The following is a 19485-nucleotide window of genomic DNA, read 5'->3' as shown; positions in this document are numbered from 1 at the left end:
GCTCATTTCATGCCTCTCTCTCCTACTCACCCCCTGCCCTTCAGAATCTTCTCTGAGTCTCTGCCTGGAATTCTCTCCTGCTTTTTGTCACCTGGCAAATTCCTACTCGTCCTTTAAATTTTTTAAATTAAGGTATTTCTTGTATTTGAGGAAAGGGAGGGAGAAAAATATGCCTGTATGTGCATCACCATGAAATGGAACATGACTCACAGAACTGGCACCTGTTCCCCTCTCCCTTCTCAGAGGTCACCACTACTCTGGATCTGGATTCCCAAGCAAATTCCCATGCATTTTTTCATAATTTTTTAAAATTAAATATGCATTTACCTATAAACTGTAATTAGTCCTATTTTTCATGTTTTAAATATTTTTATATAAATGGTGTCCACCTGTACACATTTATCTACAACGTGCTTTCTTTGCTGGGCGCTATGTGTTTGCATTTATTCATGTTGATAAACACAGCCCCAGCTCATTCAGGTTTACTGTTGTCAATGTGGCTTTTTTTCAAAAAAAGTTTTTTGTGTGATTATAAACTATGTTGCAATGAAGCTTCTTATCCATGTCTGTTAATGATACTTATTAGTGCTATTCTGAGCCTCTCCAGGTAGAACTGGGGATTCTGAAGATACACATAACACAACTCTATCCAGCTTTTAGCACAGTCTAAGAAACCACCTGCAGTGGCTGGAGAGCAGCCTGAGTTCAGAACTATGACTTAATAATTTCTGTGTCCTCAGCACCCAAAGAAGTGCTGATGCCAACCAGGCATACAAAAGCACTTACTTACTGCTTTTTATTTTATGTTTTTCCACTAACATGGTATCTACTATTTGCCAGGCACTGTTCCACATTAGCTGATTTAACCCTAACAATCTCATGAGGTTGGTACTATTATTTTCTATGCCCTATAGACCAAGAAACTAAGGCACAGAGAGGTAAAGGGACAGGGCTCAGGTCTCACAGCTCATCAAAGGCAGAGCAAGAATTGAAACCAAGACAGTCTGGCTTGGTTAAACAGCTATTAACCACCGTGTTATAATACACTTCAAATTTTTGTTGGATAAATTAGTGAATGAACACAGAAGGGTACAAGCTAGCACACATTCTTATTCATTTGGTTTTTATAAAGCATGTATGAGTGTGAAGAGGGTGCTTTCTTCCAAACTTTGCCTTATGCTCTTTGTTTTCCTGTTCAAGGTTTAATGTTGGGAATACTTCACTTTCTTAGAAGAAAGGGCAGATTCCGAGGCTCAAAAGAAGTAACAGTGAGCCTGGTTACTGGGCACGATGCCTCCAGGGCAGTGATATTCTGACTATGCTCTCCAACCCTCTCCCTCCAAAACTCTCCTGTAGGGCTGTCTAGGAGTTATTGGAAAATATAAGAAATTATATTTATGCCATTTTAGGACAAAACAAATTTTAAGAGATGAGTGTCAGTAATTCGAGTAAATAATGTCAGGTTAAAACAAGAAAGGCTGGTGAATCAGTACTCCAATGATGGAAAACTGCTGTCATCTTAAATCCTCCATCCTCAGCAAAGATGGATTCTACAACTTTGAAGTAACAGTAGGAGGGTAGGTCCTGTGCAGTATCACACTGGCACATTCTGACCACAGAATCCTCACTTGAATGCGCAATTACAGTTTACAAACCAGGGCCTGGAAAAAAATCCTTCTTTCTGCCTGAATAAACTCAATGGGGCAAACTGCTTCAGGATCCTGACATACCAGATAATGTAAGAATGATAAGATAATGTAAGAATGTAAGAATGTACAAAGGTCACGTACACTTGTAAAGGATGACAGGAGAAAAATCAGTCTTTATATTTCAAGCAACCAAAGAATTGGGGGAAGAAAGACAACTAATTCTTGAGTAAACAAGTGTTTTTTCTTTCTTGATGAATGTGATAACTCATCAAAGAACTAGCCTTGGCCACTGACCATATGGGGACACACTCACCTTACTGGCAGCATCTCTGGCCTGCTGAATTAATTCTCGTATTCTGTCCATGTTGTCAGAGATGTTTCCCAAGGGCAACAGCTGTTGGTTGATACTTTCAATCTTGCGCCAAAGATCAGGTAGTTTGTTGGTTAACTTATTCACTGTTGGTGAGATTAGAAAACAGAAATGTAATATTGAGCATTAAGAAAAAGCTAACTACAATTGTTCTTACTGACAGTATTTGTCAAGTGGCATGTTTGGTCCCCAGATGTTGAACAGGATGGGTCATAATTAGTTACGGTAGTTCCCCCCTTACCTATGGTTTCACTTCTCGAGGTTTCAAGTACTTGCTATCAACCATGGTCCAAAAATATTAAAAAGAAAAATTCCAGAAATAAGCAATTCGTAAGTTTTGAATTGTGTGCTCTCTGGAGTAGCACCCATGTGAATCTTCCTTTTTTCCAGCATATCTTTGCTGTCTACCCTACCCACCCATTAGTCATGTAGTAGCTATCTGGGTTATCAGATTGAAAAAACATAGTATATACAGGGTTTGGTACTATCTGTGGGTTCATGCATCCACTAGGGGTCTTGGAACATATCCCCTGAGGATAAGGAGGAGCTACTGTACATGGTGAATTGTATTCTGCAATCTGGGTACCAAATCCTTTACTTTGACCACTACAGAAAGAAAAAAAAAAAAAAATCTTTGTTTTCTGATTCTCTTTTTTTCTTCTTCTTCTTCTTTTTTTTTTTTTTTGAGATGGCATCTTGCTCTGCCACCCAGGCTGGAATGCAGTGGCACGATCTCGGCTCACTGCAAGCTCCACCTCCCAGGTTCACACCATTCTCCTGCCTCAGCCTCCCCGAGTAGCTGGGACTACAGGCACCCGCCACCATGCCTGGCTAATTTTTTGTATTTTTAGTAGAGACGGGGTTTCACTGTGTTAGCCAGGATGGTCTCAATCTCCTGACCTCGTGATCCGACCACCTCAGCCTCCCAAAGTGCTGGAATTACAGAAGTGAGCCACCGCGCCCGGCCTGTTTTCTGATTCTTAATATTAATCATAATTCAATGCCTCATGATTAAGAAACTTATATCTCCACTTTGTAAAAAAAAAAAAACCAATAGCATTTTTAATGTATTTTCTAAAAATTAAAAATCCTATCTAGTCCTTCCAACTAGTAGACTACCTATATGCTTTGAATATATCCTATATCATGTGGAGCTGTTTTCTAATGTTTTAGTTTCTGAGATCAGACTTTACCAGGGAAGAATGAAAACGGACCAAAACACATAACAATGGAGAGAATGGCTAAGATGTCCTGGCCAGAGAACGCCTGATACCCGAGTTATCTGCATCCGTCAGAGCCTTTTTGAAGTCTTCGTTCTGTGTGCTCCCATAGGTGTCCTTAATTCTTTCCACATCTGTCTGAATGGGGTTCAGCCCATCCAGGACCTCATCTGTGATGTCGTTGGCCTTTCTGACCATGCTCTTTGCACTACTGATCATAGCATCAGTATCACCTAATGCACACACAAATAGGGAGGTATAAGTATCTAAAACGTTCAACAAAAGAAGCCAACCAAGTACAACGGGTTAGGAAGATGCTGACCTCTCTGTATCCCACGAAGACCATCTCGGAGAGTTGTGAGATTGGTGGCTATCACTTCTCTCTGAACTGTCACAATATTCAGGGTTTGCTGTAGGTTGCCGAGAGCCGGACTGACTTCTAAAATAAAATAAAGCATTAGGAGGCAATTACTTTGTGCATTTTTGATCCTCCATTGGTATTTGTGGCCCCTGAAGTAGCCAGTGTCCGCACAGCATTGAGTAATTGAGTAGACTTGCTTCTTTTTTGAGGCGGAGTCTGCCTGTCGCCCCCAGGCTGGAGTGTAGTGAGTAACGACCCTCGCTCACTGCAAAGGGCCTCAGCCCCGGTTTACGCTTTATTCTCCTGCCTCTCAGCCTCCCGAGAAGCTAGACGCCCCACCACGCCTCGCTAATTTTTGTATTTTTGTAGAGACGGGTTTCTACCAGTTAGCCAGGATGGTCTCACCCCTGACCTCGCGGATCCGCCTCCGCCTCTCGCCTCCCAAAGTGCTGGGATTACAGGCTTGAGCTACCATACCAGCCGACTCTTTTGCTTCTAGGGGTCATCTCAGAGATGCCCACTGCATGTGCCCAGACCCACAGCTCTGGGATCCTCCAGTTACAGAGGTCAGCAGCAAATCAGAGCCTTGAGGAAATGGTTTGGAAATACACAGGAAGAAAGAGAGAGGCTGAATAACTTGGGAAAGGCTAAACTTCTTATCCGCCCAGAGTAAGAGACTCTGTTTAGTAAAAGATGCATCTGTCTTATCCACTACCATGTCCTAGCACATAATGTAGTGTCTGGCACTAGTTGAGGCTTAATATTAGTGCCTGTTTGTTGAGTAAATGAATATATGAGTGAATGAATGAATTAATAATGCAGAAAGGATCCTCTTCCATCAGAGGACAAGAGTGTTGTTGAAAGAGCCTCATCCAGGCAAATGCAGACACAAAGTAGGCATTGTTTCTGTCAATTTCCAAAATGAACGACACATTTTTAAAATTCTGTGAAAGAAAGGGAGCTAGCAGACATTCCTAGCTGATAATATTGCCATCCTTGGGTCATCGAAAATGACCAGCAAATGCTTTAAGACCATCTTGATGATTCGTGGTTTCAATTATGATTCCAGGACTGGTTTACATAGTTAGCATCCTAACCCTATTTAGCACACTGAGCCTACCTCAAAGCTCAAATTTTGTAGAGAACAACAGATGTCATACCAGAAAATCTGAATTCTTGAAATTTGTGAGGCAAATGAATGTATGTTAGTACTTTTTTTGTATTTTATTTTTAATGTCTTTAATTTTTTATCATGTGAAAGAAAGAGAGAAAGAAAGAAGGAAGAAAAGGAAGGAAGCAGAAAAAGGAGAAATTATTTAATTTACAGAGGCATCATTTAATCCCTCTGAAAGGACTAAGAGGCTGAGTGAGGGCCGTGGACTCACGGATGACAACAAGAGCCTGGAGAAACACAGCGTTTTTGAAACACAGAAATTTGGTGAGATTGAGAGAGTTTAATTATTGAAGAAAATAAGTAAGTAAAATACATGAACATTTTCCAAAGATAAAATTTATGCTTAAAAAATTCTTGGCCCAGGCCGAGCACTTTGGGAGGCCAAGGTGGGCGTATCACGAGGTCAGGAGATCGAGACCATCCTAGCTAACATGGTGAAAACCTGCCTCCACTAAAAACACAAAAAAATTAGCCAGGCATGGTGGTGGGCGCCTGTATTCCTAGCTACTCGGGATGCTGAGGCAGAAGAATGGCGTGAACCCAGGAGGCGGAGCTTGCAGTGAGCCAAGATCACGTCACTGCACTCCAGCCTGGGTGACAGAGTGAGACTCCGTCTCAAAAAACAAAACGAAACAAAAAATCCTCATGCTTCGCAGTAGTAGTGATTTTGAGGACTTTTAGTTGCAAAGATTTTAGTACTTAAGAAATTTTAAAGCAGTTATTTTAATGATCCCAAACCAATGATCTTGACATGTGGGTTGCCAATGCCATGATCACATGTGAGTTAAATTAAAATAGCCTCCCCACCAAGGCCTGGCCCAAATAGGCCTATCACTCTCAAGATTTATTTATATTTATAAGGCTCTAGTTAATTTTGTATATGATGGGTGGGGGATATTTAGGATATTGGGTGGATACATGAAATTGATAAATAAATCATGAACTTAAAAAGTAGTATCTGGGCCCGGCATGATGGCTCATGCTTGTAATCCCAGCATTTTGGGAAGCTGAGACAGGAGGATCCTGTAAGGACAGGAGTTTGAGACTAGCCTGGGCAATATAGCAAGACCTTGCCTCTACAAAAAATACAAAAATTAGCTGGGCATGGTGGTGCATGCCTGTAATCTCAGCCACTTGGGAGGCTAAAGTGGGAGGATCACTTAAGCCCAGGAGTTCAAAGTTACAGTGAGCTATGATTGTGCCACTGCACTTCAGCCTGGGCAATGGAGACCCCATCTGTATTAAAAATAATAATAGTAATAAAATAAAATAAATAAAAGGTATCATCTGCATTGACACTGAGATTCAAAAACAACATTTGCTTCTAGGGCTGCCCCGCCTGGTCCCAGAGGTCATTTAAAGCTCCTGACTATCCCTGCCATTGCCAACTCCCCTTAATACCTTGCTTTAGCTTCTTTTGTGTCATCTTGGCTTCATTTAACAGTTTATCACTGTTGGTACTCAGGGTTTTAGCTTTTCTTGGCAGATCTTCCTTTATCACTGTCTGAAAGCAAAGCATTTAACAGCCTTAAACAAATGCTGTATGTTAGGAAATATGGAATAAGATTTCTATCCTAGTCTGAAACCCTTAATTTTAAGAATGAAGTGCAAAGGGGGAAGGAGCTAGAACTAGATTGTTCCCTAAAAGATACAGTTAGGGCTCCAGGTAGCCCTAACACCTATGTGACTTCTGTGGCTTGGGGAGGTGGGCCTATCTCTGGTGGCATACTGACAAATTATGTGACACTTGTTTTAGCTGCTCACTGTCATTCGTACGAAACCCCCCACAATAACAGAAGAGAGAACTTAGTTGTTTTCAGGCGTTCAAGCTTTGGGACAGAAAAGCCTTTACTCGTTCAAGAAGGCTTGTCCCCCTGAACTCTGATATTTAATATTTTGTTCTTTATTTTCAGATATAGGAATTATCATATGGTGCATATAAGATCCCACAGGACTCCACAGACACACCGAGATGTAAGGCCAAATGACCTGATGAAAATGCTGATCAAGTTGTTTGCAAAAATGTTTCTTTTTGGTTAACGATCACAGCATAAAAGCATACCTGGTAAGATACAGGATATAATATTTGTTCAGGTTGAAAATTGATAATCAGTGTAATTTCTATCTGGTTTTACACATAGTTTTAAAACAGTGCTACAGACATGAAGTAGTCAAACACAGAAATTACCCATATCTAGAGCAAGTTCTATCCTATACAACAAGTTCTGATTTAAAATAATGCTTTGTTTCTATTCCTTGAGGCCCATGGAAAGAAAATATAAAAATGAGCCATCTCCACAGTGAATGTGGAGAAGCTGCTGGTACAGGTGCCCACCTGGAGGGCAGATTCAGATGCACTGGCAGCCCTGTTGGCTGCGTCCTCGGCCGCTTTGATGGCGTTGAGAATGTTCTCATAGGCGGTGGCGGCATCCACAGCACAGCGCACCAGCTCATCCCCGCTGGCATTTCTCTTGATCCTGGAAGACAGGGCAGGTTAGGCACTCCCCACAACCTTCCTCTGCCAGCAGCTGACATCCCCCCAAACCTTTCCATTTCTTCTTTTCTTTCCTTTTTTTTTTTTTTTTTTTTACGAAATGGAAAAAATAAAATAAAATAAAATAATATAAAGAGATGGCAGAGTCTCTCTCTGTCGGCCAGGTTTGACTGCAGTGGTGCCATCAACTTGAGCCCAGCCCCTTCCCATTTCATTTGGTAAGTGGATACCTGAGGTGATGGCCTCTGTAGCTGTGCCCAAAGGACGTGGCCAGGAATTAGCGCCCTTATTGCTGCTCTGCTTCTGACGTGGGCCTGGGGCATTGGCCTTAACGCCACCCTCCGCCCTCCACCCAGTTCTGGAGACCCAGCCAACCCAGGGGAGGGCCTTGCTTGTCTCAAGACAAGCTGCTGCGCTCAGCCCACGTGCCCTTCTGGTCTCCTGGGCCATGCACTCACTCTTCCAGCTGCTTTGCGAGCTCTTGTAAGGACTGCGCATGCTTTTCTGCCTCCTCCACAAGGGATGTTTTGCCAGCAGATCTGGAAAGTTCTCTTACTTTGTCACTTAGTTCTTGTCTTGCTTCATTTAAACTGGCAGCTAATTTTTCATATTCCTATTTTTTCCAAGTAAACAAAGACAGTATAAATTCAAGCAAAGACTGTAGATGCTGATTTCTCAAACTCTATCATTACTGATGTGTTTCCAGGGGCAACAATGAGATGTTATATTTTCTAAGCCTATTTACCATACCAGTTAATCCTTGGTCACTTCAGACAGTAGCACTGGTAATATTTCCCCAAGGTTTACCACTATCTTGAACATTCTCATTATGGTGAGAAACCCTTTAGTAACCTTTACAAAATCACAATGTTATCATCAACATAAAGTTGTAGTAAACCAAAGAACTTTTTTAATGACTTAGAAATAGTTATTGTAAAAGGTGCTTTAAAATCCTCATTGAACTGCTAAGAAATTGTATTAGTTTTTTTGATCACGTCTTAAATATCTTGTTAATAAATGCTTGTATGCTTGATTTTTTAAAAATAGCATTATAATTTTTTGTTGTTATCACAAAAGTGATTTGTTCATTGCAGACAAATTAGGTAATACGTATGAACATAAGAAGACATGTCATTCATACTTCTTTTGCAAGAGAGAACTATTGTTAACATTTCCATATATTCCCTTCCATCTAAGAGACTATACTTTGATAAAACAAAAATGTAGGTCAGCCCATTTCATTGTTTTCTCGCAATATAATTAAAATGCTTTTAGATTTTTCTAGAGAACAACTGTTTCCTCTACCTTCTGGCTTTTCTCCATCAGCTGCAGTGCAATGTTGGTTTGCAACAAAGATGAGTCTGCAGAGGTCAGATACTTGGTGAAATCACTCTGCAGGGAATTTATTTCTTTTACTTGTCTCTGGAGAAAAAAAAAAAATTGCTTGAGCTCCATGATATATTATCAGAAGGCATAGACAAATTTATGGGACAATAACATGTAAGTAATTTCGAAGTCAGAATGCTTTCTCGAACCTAAACATTGTCTAGGCAATTACAAAGTGATAGGAAATCAGTTCTTTTTGTAGTGGAGGTGTCTTATCATAGTTCCTTAAATGATATGCCAATGAAACAATTGCTATCACTGCTGAAGAAGGTTTCTACAGTAGGGGTCAACTTGCCCAACGAGATGGGTATATTATCAAAATCTGGTTTCTGAAACAGACCAAAAGATTTTATGTAAATAAACCATCAGCAACCATCAGCCAGTACCAATGAGAACACAGCAGGCACTTGACCGAGAGGTCACACAGAACCTGAGAATGCCAGGCTGGAAGGCTGCCAGAGTTCAGAGGCCTATAAAGTTGGGTCCTGCTTCCTTACTTTGGCATAATCAGCAACTTCACACAGACATGGTACCATCCAAAGAGGCTTTGGGAGCTAAGCATACAGTCATCCACTAAGACATCATTTATTTTCATTTACCAACTTCCTCCTGTTTGGGGGTCTGCCCTATGTTATTCAACTATGATTTCACTGTTGTTTTATAACCCTATATAACCTCTCATACTTTTGTTGTTTTTAATTTTTTTTTTTTTTTTTTTTTTTGAGACAGGTCTTATTCTGTTGCCTAGGCTGAAGTGCAGTGGCTCAATAATGGCTCACTGCAGCCTTGCCCCCAACCCACCAGTGTGTTCAAATGATCCTTCCACCTCAGCCTCCCAAGTAGCTGAGACTACAGGCACATGCCACTACGCCTAGCTAATTTTTTAAAACATTTTTGTAGAGACAGGGTCTCACTACCTTGCCCAGGCTGGTCTCAAAACCCTAGGCCCAAGCAATCCTCTTGCCTCGGCCTCTCAAAGTGTTAAGATTACAAGCATAAGCCACTGCACTTGGCCTTATTGTTTTAGCATACAATGTTCACTACTTGAAATATGAACTATAAGGCCAGGCACAGTGGCTCATACCTGTAATCCCATCACTTTGGGAGGCTGAGGCGAGTGGATCACCTGAGGTCAGGAGTTTGAGACCAGCCTAGCCAACATGGTGAAACTCCGTCTCTACTAAAAATACAAAAATTAGCCAGGCATGGTGGTGCCAAATATATATATATATATATATATATATAAACTGCAAAATCCAGAGCTCTAAATTCTGTCATTGCAGCTTCTGTATGTGACCTGTACTTTTATTTCCTATAAAGCAGATTATGGCTTAAAATGCCTTTGCTGGTGATTATGATAATTATGTTTACATATCTGACACAAAAAGTAAATTACCAAAAACATAATATATACTTTGAATTAACTATAGCAATATTAATTTCTCATCTATTTGGCAACATTATTCCTCCAATACTCTTTCAGCCGGGGATGCAGGTGAAGCAGTTTGCACTACTTTGTCTGTGGTTTAAGTTCAGAATCTTTTCTGGTAGCTGAAGACTAGAAATGACTATGGTTTTGCACTTAATGCTTTGTTCCTGTCTGATCTGGGTCTGAGGTGGTATAATCAGATGTACAGACAGGTGCCTGACTATGTCACTTTGTTAATAATAAAGATCCCTGCTTCTCTCATCCTTATTAACGAAGGTGTGCAGCTTCAAACTGTGAACTCACCTGGATGGCTCCCAAAGCTCTCTCGTTTTCTTGGTTCAAGCCATTTGCCTGCTTGGCTCGGGCAGCTGCCTCCTGCAGCCGAGCGCGAAGGTCACTGAGTTTGGTTTCGTATTCATTTAAAGAATCCCGTATACTGTTAGCAAGCCCATTGTTCTCCCCCTGGTGGGCTTTCTGCCAGGTCCTTATCCGGTTCAGCACTGTAATACATCACTTCATGTTTTCTACTTGACAGAGGAGCATACTGAAGCTGGGTTATAAAGACTATGAAGGGAGAATCGAGTTTCTACTCATTTCATGGTTTTCCTTGAACTTTGGAAGGGATGGGAAAGGAAACTCACATTGACACAGACCTGCTATGTGCACTGTACATGCTGCCTCATTTAACTTCCACAGGAAAACAATAAATTATCATTCTCACGTTTTAGATAAGGAGATGGAGGCCGTGAGAAACGAGATGGCTGACCCAAGGTTACATGGCCAGTCAGGCTCAGGACTTGAACTTGAGCTGGCTGCAGGGGGTAAAGTGCATGCTTCTTCCACTGTGAATATTGCCTATTTACAATTAAAAGCCAAGACTCATATTAAATTTGAACAATAAAAATTTAAGCAAGAAAGCTGCTAGTATCTATATATTAACCACTGATACATCATTTTATTAAAGAATAAATACCAGTACCTGAAAAAATATGCACTAAACTAATATTTCTCCATTTTGAACTAATGAGGCATTTTCTCTAGTCAAAACCTTTTGATGTATTCTGTTAATTTCTAGTATATCATTTTTTTGTTTTTGTAATACAAATTTGAACATCCCTAATCAAAAAAGCCAAAATCTGAATTGTTTCAAAATCTGACATTTTTTAGCAATGACATGATGCCACAAATAGAAAATTCCACGTCTGACCTCATGTGACAGGTTTCAGTCAAAATGCAGTCAAAAGTTTGTTTCAGAGGCTGGGCGCGGTGGCTCATGCCTGTAATCTTAGCACATTGGGAGGCCGAGGCAGGCATATCACTTGAGGTCAGGAGTTTGAGACCAGCCTGGCCAAAATGGTAAAACCCTGTCTCTACTAAAAATACAAAAATTAGCCAGGCATGGTGGCAGGCACCTGTAATTCCAGCCACTCCTGAGTCTGAGGCATGAGAATCGCTTGAACTCAGGAGGTGGAGGTTGCAGTGAGTTGAGATCACACCACTGCACTCCAGCCTGAGTGATGGAGTAAGACTCTGTCTTACACATACACAAACACACACAAGTTCATTTCATGCACATAATTATTAAAAATATTGTATAAAATTACCTTCAAGATATATGTATAAGATGTAAATGAAATGTAAATAAATTGTATGTTTAGACTGGGGTCCCATCTCCAAGAGGTCTCATTAAGTCTATGCAAATATTCCAGAATCCAAAAAAATTAAAAATCTGAAACACATCTGGTCCCAAGCATTTTGGAAAGGGAATCTCAATCTGTAGTAGTGCTAATACCAATTTGTGATTCAAAAATTCAGTAGTGGTGAGGTGACCATTAATAATGATGTAATGAGAAAACTGGAAAGAGGTACATGAGCATCAGAAAAATACAGTTAAGAAGGAAAAAGAGGCAACTATATCTAACTTTTAGAAGAACCTTCTTTTTTTTTTTTTGCGTGATGGTAAGCTGTTATATTCTACAGCGCCTTGTTAACCTGGGTCTCCTGGGAGCTACTGATTTTCACCACGTGATGCTCTAACAGTAATATTCACTGAAACCATGAGGCCTTCCGCCTGCAACGGAGAACTCTACATTGTACTCTGTACATTGTGTTTCAAATCAATTAGAACGGACTGGATACAAGAATTTGGGAGCATTCTTACAGAGCTGCGACTCCCTTTTATCAGCTTCTGCTTCTCTCAGGTGCTTTCCAAAGTTCCTGTTCCGCAGTTCCCTCATCATGCGCTGGGCTTCGGCCCACTCTCTGGAAAAGTCACCTGAAGGCACATTGTTTCCCTCTCCATCTGGCCCCGAGATCTGCTTTAAGAGAACTAGGAAACATCAAGTGGTTTATTAAACTGGGAATTCTGGGCTCCAGTAGGCTACTTAAAAAAAAAGAAAAAAAAAAAGGCAGAAACTTCTATGGAGATTTTATATTAGTTTTTTAGTATCATTATGGGATTCTTTTCATAATGTTGAAATCTTAAAGGGAATTCTTTTAGTGTACAATGAAGGTTATGCAACCAAAAAACTGTAATTGGGCTTAGTAACTCTTCTTACTGTGCACATTCCGGATGACAGTTTTAATCTTCATATCCAGTTCTTTTGCACTTTGTATTGCCCGATTAACATTGTTGTATAATGTTTGTGCTTTTCTGGAATTTACTTGAGCCTATATGAAAAACAAATGGATTAGCAACAAATTAAGTCAATGAAGAAAGATAAAAATACTTTGAAAGCAAAAAAAAAACCCAAAGTTAAATGGACCTAACACGTTACCTTTTCTTGCAAAGTCTCAAATTCCTGATTCAAATCAGTCAGTTCTCTTTCTAGGCCTTCTATTTTTGATCCATGGTTTGAAATGGTAGAACGGTAGTTGAGCAACTGATTCTGGAAATAAAACACAAATAAGTGTCACTTTACAGTATAAATTAAGACTAAATCCTATCAACCTGGTCAACAGGGTTATAACTGAAGAATCATTTGGCAAGACCATTGTCAGTGCCACACACACACAAATGTGGTTCTTTGAAATAGGTTACATAAGGAATCTATTTTCTGATGTACACTGTGATATGGCTCTAAAATAAAGTAGCAAATGTGAAGAGAGAAGAGCTACTTCACTTGAATTAATGACCTAACCTTAGAGAAATGAGGGTAATACTACTTACCCGATTAATTAATTTCCAGATTCTATAATAAATATAGTTTTTTTAAAATCTGCAGTTAACCTGACAACACTAAAAGCAGTGCATATGGCTACTTGAATGAAGGAACCATTAAGAATCTATTCAAAGAATCTCATCCAATAGAACCACAGGGAACTCAGAGCTCATGTAGCTGAACAGCCTCATGTTACAAATGAGAAAATGGAAGCCCAAAGAAGTCTGACTTGTCCATGGTTGTATAGCTCATCGGTGATTGCTTCAGGACCATAATCCAGGTCCCTTGCCCCTTTTTTAGGCTAAATTGCCTCAGTACTCTTAGACTCTTAGACATTGCTACACATAATATCTAGAATGATGATTATTTTCAAGTTTTTGGAAAAAAGAATTGAAGCTTATAGAAAAAAATGATATTATTACCTCAATAAGTATGTCAGAACCAGTGCTGGGTAAAAGAATACAGGCTTTAAATAAAGCCTAGGTCCAAACCCTAAGTCTGCCACATAATAGATGAGCCGCACTAAGCCTTGCTCTTCCATTAGTAAATTGGGGATTATCATATTTAGCTGCAAGGTTGATTTTGGTGATAAGTGAGCTAATGTATTTTAAAATGTCATATACACGTGGGCATTTAAAACTGTTACTTCCCTTCTTATATGTAATCTTTCTTAATTTTCTCATGTTTGTGTGATATGGCAAGAAGATAGTTCTATTTTAACTTTACTACGAGGAAAGGGAGGCAAGTCATTTTATAGATTGTCAGCAGAACACCTGGATAAGAGGTGGAGTGGGTAAAGCACGGCCTTTAGAATTTGATCGTGATTTGAATTCTTCTAGAACCACCACGATTTTAGGCAAGATGCTCGGCTTCTCCATGCCTGTTTAATGAGAATAACACTAGGTTCCTCATGAGGAGGTTATGAGACTTGAGTAAAGCCCTTAGCACAGGGTGTGGCACACGGCATGTGTGCAGAACGGTGAAGGCTGCAGGGCTGTGTTGACAAAATCCAAGCAACCCAGTGGCTTCCTTTTTTTTTTTTTTTCCTCAAGACATAAATGCTTTTCCCCTCCTCTTCTCCATATTAAGTCTATAAACCTTGGACTAACATTATCCAAAAGGATAGGAAAGAGTCATTTTTCTAGAATAATCTTTTGCTATATATACTCAGCTATAGCCACTAGAATCAGTCCTAAACCCAAAAGTACTTATTAAACTTTCCCCAAAGGCTTGTTCACTGTGTCTAGACTAGAGCTGATCTCATCTACTGAATTATTTTACTTCAATGAGTGTATTCTTTCATTTCCATGATTTTCAATTGGGTCTTTTCATATCTACCCCTTCTTGTTTGATTTCTGGTGGTTTCCCCCCTCAAATTTCCTAATTTCTTATTCCTTCTATTGGGTGTTATTCTGCAAAGTCATTTTTAGATTGTCCTATTGTTTTTATTTTATCCAAAGTGAACTCATCTCTTGACTGCTGCTTCTGTTGGGCATCTTTCTTATTACTTCTCTGCTAACAATGTTTGCAGGCTCATTCTGGGTGGGAGTTCCCCTTTCTTTGTGCTCTCTGGGCCCTGTCTAGTGCTCTTATGCTTATCACCACCCCTACTCGAGCCTCTGACCCGCAGTCTAGGACCAGGTCTTACTTTGGCAGTTTAGGATTTGTATACCATGGTGGCACTGACAGGATGTAACATTCCAGCACAGATCCAGGTCTGTAGATGTGTCCCACCCCTATAGCTTTGCTAGGCTCTCATACGGCCATTACCCAACGATGAGCACTGGGCAGTTTCCAGGCTGCTTTTTAGCTCCCATTCATGGACACAGCATCCCCTATTTCCCCTGAGGGAAATAGGTTCTATTACTTCCTAGGATACCCTCTCAGCCACCTTCCGTCTAAGTATACATACAGCATTCACCCAAATGGACCACATTCTGAGCTATAAAACAAACCTGAACACATTTAAAAGGATTGAAATCATAGAAAGTGTGTTCTCTGACCATGAAAGAGTTAAATTAGAAACCAGTAACACAAAGTTATCTGGAAAATCCCCCAATTTGGATATTAAACAACACATTTCTTTTTTGTTTTTGTTTTTTAAGATGGAATCTCGCTCTGTCACCCAGGTTGGAGTGTAGTAGCACCATCTCAGTTCACTGCAACCTCTGCCTCTGGGGTTCTAGTGATTCTCCTGCCTCAGCCTCCCAGGTAGCTGGGACTACAGGTGTGTGCCAACATCCCGGCTAATTTTTGCATTTTTAGTAGAGTTGGAGTTTCACCATGTTGGCCAGGCTGGTCTCCAACTCCTGGGCTCAAGTGATCCACCCGCCTCGGCCTCCCAAAGTGCTGGGAATACAGGCATGAGCCACCATGCCTGGTCAACACATTTCTAAATAACACATGGGTTACAGATATGTCACAAGGAAAATCAGAAAATTCATTGAATTGAATAAGAATGAAAACATAACATTACAAGGTCTGTAGGATACAACTAAAGCAGTGCTTAGTGGTAAAACTGATAGGATTATATGCCTATGTTAGAATCAAGAAAGATTTGAATCAATAAAATAAGCTTAGGAAACCAGAAAATGAATAGCAAGTTTCACCCAAAGCAAGCACAAGGAAGAAATTTAAAAAAGGATAAGAACAGAAATCAACGAAACAGAAAACAGAAAAACAATGGATAAAATCAATGAAATAAAAGGATCAACAACATTGATAATACTCTAGCCAAAATAATTAAGAGAAAGAGATAAGATGTAAATTATCATTATCAGAAAATGAATGAGAAGGCATCTTTATAGACTTTACAAATGTATAAAGGATAATAAGGGAATATTATGAACAATTTTATGTCAATATATTTGGTAATGAAGATGAAATTGACACATTCTTTGAAAGGTACAAATGACCAAATACCACTCAAGAAGAAACACATAGCCCAAATACTGTAGTCTCATATCTATTCTTTGAAAATTAAATTCACGGTTTATTTTTAAAAACCACAACTTCCAACAAAGAAAATTTCAGGCTCACATGGCTTCACTGGAAAAATTCTATCCAACATTTAAAATTTAACACAAACCTGTGTTTGAGTCTTCTGAATGCAAGACACTGAAATAAACACTCTATGAGAAAAATTCACCTGGATGTTCAGTAAGTATTGTTCACCTAGATGTGTTAGTTTTGTGTGTTCACAAAAATGACTTTCCACCAGGAAAACTCTTATCTTCATTTGTATCAGAGGAAGGAGGACTGTTGTGGGAAGTCAGGGACCCTAAATGGAGGGACTGGCTGAAGGTATGGCAGAAGAATATAATTGTGAAGATTTCATGGACATTTATTAGTTCCCCAAATTAATACTTTTATAATTTCTTATGCCTGTCTTTACTGCAATCTCTGAACATAAATTGTGACGATTTCATGGACACTTATTACTTCCCCGGTCAATACCCTTGTGATTTCCTATGCCTGTCTTTAATCTCTTAATCCCATCATCTTCGTAAGCTGAGGAGGATGAATGTCGCCTCAGGACCCTATGATGATTGCATTAACTGCACAAATTGTTTGTAGAGCATGTGTGCTTGAACAATATGAAATCCGGACACCTTGACAAAAGAACAGGATAACAGCAATGTTCAGGGAACAAGAGAGATAACCTTAAACTCTGACTGCTGGTGAGCCAGGTGGAACAGAGCCATATTTCTCTTCTTTCAAAAGCAAATAGGAGAAATATCACTGAATTCTTTTTCTCAGCAAGGAACATCCCTGAGAAAGAGAATGCGTCCCTGTGGGGAGGCCTCTAAAATGGCCACTTCGGGGACAGCTGTCTTTTACGGTCATAGACAAAGGGATGAAATAAGCCCCAGTCTCCTGTAGCACTCCTAGGCTTATTAGGATGAGGAAATTCCCGCCTAATAAATTTTGGTCAGACAGGTTGTCTGCTCTCAAACCCTGTCTCCCGATAAGATGTTATCAATGACAATGCGTGCCCAAAACTTCATTAACAATTTTAATTTCGCCCCATCCTGTGGTCCTGTGATGTTGCCCTGCCTTCATTTACTTTGTGATATTACCTTGTGAAGCATGTGATCTCTGTGACCCACACCCTATTCGTGCACTCCCTCCCCTTTTGAAAATTGCTAATAAAAACTTGCTGGTTTTACGGCTCAGGGAGCATCACGGAACCTGCCGACATGTGATGTCTCCCCTGGACACCCAGCTTTAAAATCTCTCTCTTTTGTACTCTTTCCCTTTACTTCTTAGACCAGCTGATGCTTAGGGAAATTTAGAAAAGAACCCACGTTGAATATTGGGGTTGTTCACCTAGATGTGTTAGTTTTGTGTGTTCACAAAAGTGATTTTCCACCAGGAAAACTCTTATCTTCATTTGGATCAGAGGAAGGAAGACAACCCCTGAGCCTTTCCAGGAGTCAACCTCCTCCTTCCTGCTTATGGAGAATCCACTCCCGCAGCATCTCCTCCCCACGTATCTACTCTCAGACGCAGGGGATTTACCCTCAGGTCCTTGGCCTGGGTCTCCATGTGCCTCATCTGCTCCAGAAGCCCCGCGCTGGCACTCAGGCCCTGCAGCTGAGACTTGACCAGGTGGAGCTGCTCGCCCATGGTGGCCAGGTCGTTCAGGAGGGTCATCACACAGCTGTCGCAATCTGTAGGGGCCACAATCAAAGGCAAATGTGCTGCGGGGGGAGCCGTGGGACTGTGAAAAGACCCCAAGTGCTATGCAGCCCAGTTGGCACACACACAGATCATCACGTGACAATCACAGCCCTGGTCTTCTCAGGGAAGGATGTGGATTCTGAACAAAGGAGAGCCCTATGCACAGGGAGCATTTTAGAAATGGATTTTCCGTGCAACCTGTTGCTTACTTTATACATGAGGAAAATAATAATAGCCTTCAACTATGGGATGCTTGTGATTTACCAGGCATTGTGATAAGACATTTACAAGCATTTCCCTAATATCCCTATAAGGTAGGTCTAATTATCATGTTAACTTATCAAATGATGAAACTGAGGCTTGGAGAAGCAGGGTCACCCACCGAAGGTCATACAGAGAGAAGCTGATTTGACCCTAAGTAGTCCTCCTTCCACCTCCTCCCACCCTTACTTTCCCAGACTGGAAACTGCATGACCCAGCATGGGGCTCACATATCTTAAACCACACCCCACAACTTGGAAAGGAGGAGGAGGGGCTGTCTTTTCTCACCATCACATTCTTCTGCAGGGCTGCTATCTTTGGGTTCTTGGTTTATGCAGTCTGAAATCAGAAAATAACCAAAGAAGACAATGTTATTAAACTTATTCTTCATCTGCTCTTTAATGTGGTTTTCAGAAAAGCTAGTGTTGCAAGGTTTTATTAGTTTGGTGCAAAAGCAATTGTGGGTTTTGCCATTACTTAAAATGGCAAACCTAATAGACACCCAACTACCCAGCATCGCTAGCTCTTCCTTTTCCCTCCCTCACCCACGCCAGTGCCCAGAAGCTTTCTCATCTCCCAGCAGGCTCGCTGCAGGAACTGCTTTTGTGGCCTCTCTGTTATATATTCACTTCCTTCACTACAAAGGTCAACTCGATAAAGGGCCATGTTTTCTTATCAAACCAAGCCTCTCAATCATTCGCATTAGGCCTTTCTTCATTGGAGAGCCTCTTGTATATTCGTGCTGCTTCTGGCATCATTCAAGAACATTGTGCAAACATTCACTGAGCAAATTTAAGCATTTACAGTGTGCCAGAGCCCCATGCTAGCTGCTGGAAATACAAAGATATCAAGACAAAATCCCTGCTGCTCTGTAACTTAACAGTCCCATGAAACACAAGGGCAGACAAGTTACAAAACAGTGCGACAGATGTGGTGATAGTGATGGGCATACAATGTCAGTGGGCCCATGCCACCAGCTACAGCACATATAAACTGAGTTTGTGTGTGTGTGTGTGTGTGTGTGTGTGTGTGTTTGGCTGGAGGGGAGTGGGAGAGTCTCTCTCTGTAATCCAGGTTGGACCACAGTGGTGAGATAACAGCTCACTGCTATCTCTGCCTCCCAGATTCAACCGATTCTCCTGCCTCAGCCTCCCGAGTAGCTGGGACCACAGGCACACACCACCACACCTGGCTACTTTTTGTGTTTTTAGTAGAGACGGAGTTTCACCATATTGGCCAGGCTGGATAAGCTGAGCTTTGAGATTCTCAGCTACAGTGAAGCCTGCTGGTCGACCCT

General features: G+C 40.8%; 1 protein-coding gene across 5 annotated transcripts in view; it reads right to left on the bottom strand.

Annotated features, from left to right (window-relative positions):
• The window catches only part of LAMA3 (laminin subunit alpha 3), a 272673-nt gene that overhangs the window by 43234 nt on the left and 209954 nt on the right, over positions 1 to 19485 (bottom strand). For all 5 annotated transcript variants that reach the window (XM_021929998.2, XM_021930000.2, XM_021929999.2 and 2 more), the window contains 13 exons: positions 18477 to 18527; positions 17766 to 17917; positions 12861 to 12971; positions 12642 to 12753; positions 12245 to 12412; positions 10387 to 10583; positions 8574 to 8690; positions 7727 to 7881; positions 7110 to 7251; positions 6176 to 6278; positions 3562 to 3678; positions 3293 to 3472; positions 1963 to 2105 (listed from right to left, as the gene is read on the bottom strand). In XM_021929998.2, the coding sequence (XP_021785690.2) occupies positions 1963 to 2105; positions 3293 to 3472; positions 3562 to 3678; positions 6176 to 6278; positions 7110 to 7251; positions 7727 to 7881; positions 8574 to 8690; positions 10387 to 10583; positions 12245 to 12412; positions 12642 to 12753; positions 12861 to 12971; positions 17766 to 17917; positions 18477 to 18527 (1748 nt within the window). The remainder of the gene's footprint in view (positions 1 to 1962; positions 2106 to 3292; positions 3473 to 3561; positions 3679 to 6175; positions 6279 to 7109; positions 7252 to 7726; positions 7882 to 8573; positions 8691 to 10386; positions 10584 to 12244; positions 12413 to 12641; positions 12754 to 12860; positions 12972 to 17765; positions 17918 to 18476; positions 18528 to 19485) is intronic.

The sequence above is a fragment of the Papio anubis genome, chromosome 19 (assembly GCF_008728515.1).
Source record: "Papio anubis isolate 15944 chromosome 19, Panubis1.0, whole genome shotgun sequence".
Classification (NCBI taxonomy): Eukaryota; Metazoa; Chordata; class Mammalia; order Primates; family Cercopithecidae; genus Papio; species Papio anubis.
The sequence above is the reverse complement of the archived record's forward strand: the minus strand, read 5'-3'. Positions and strand labels throughout refer to the sequence as shown.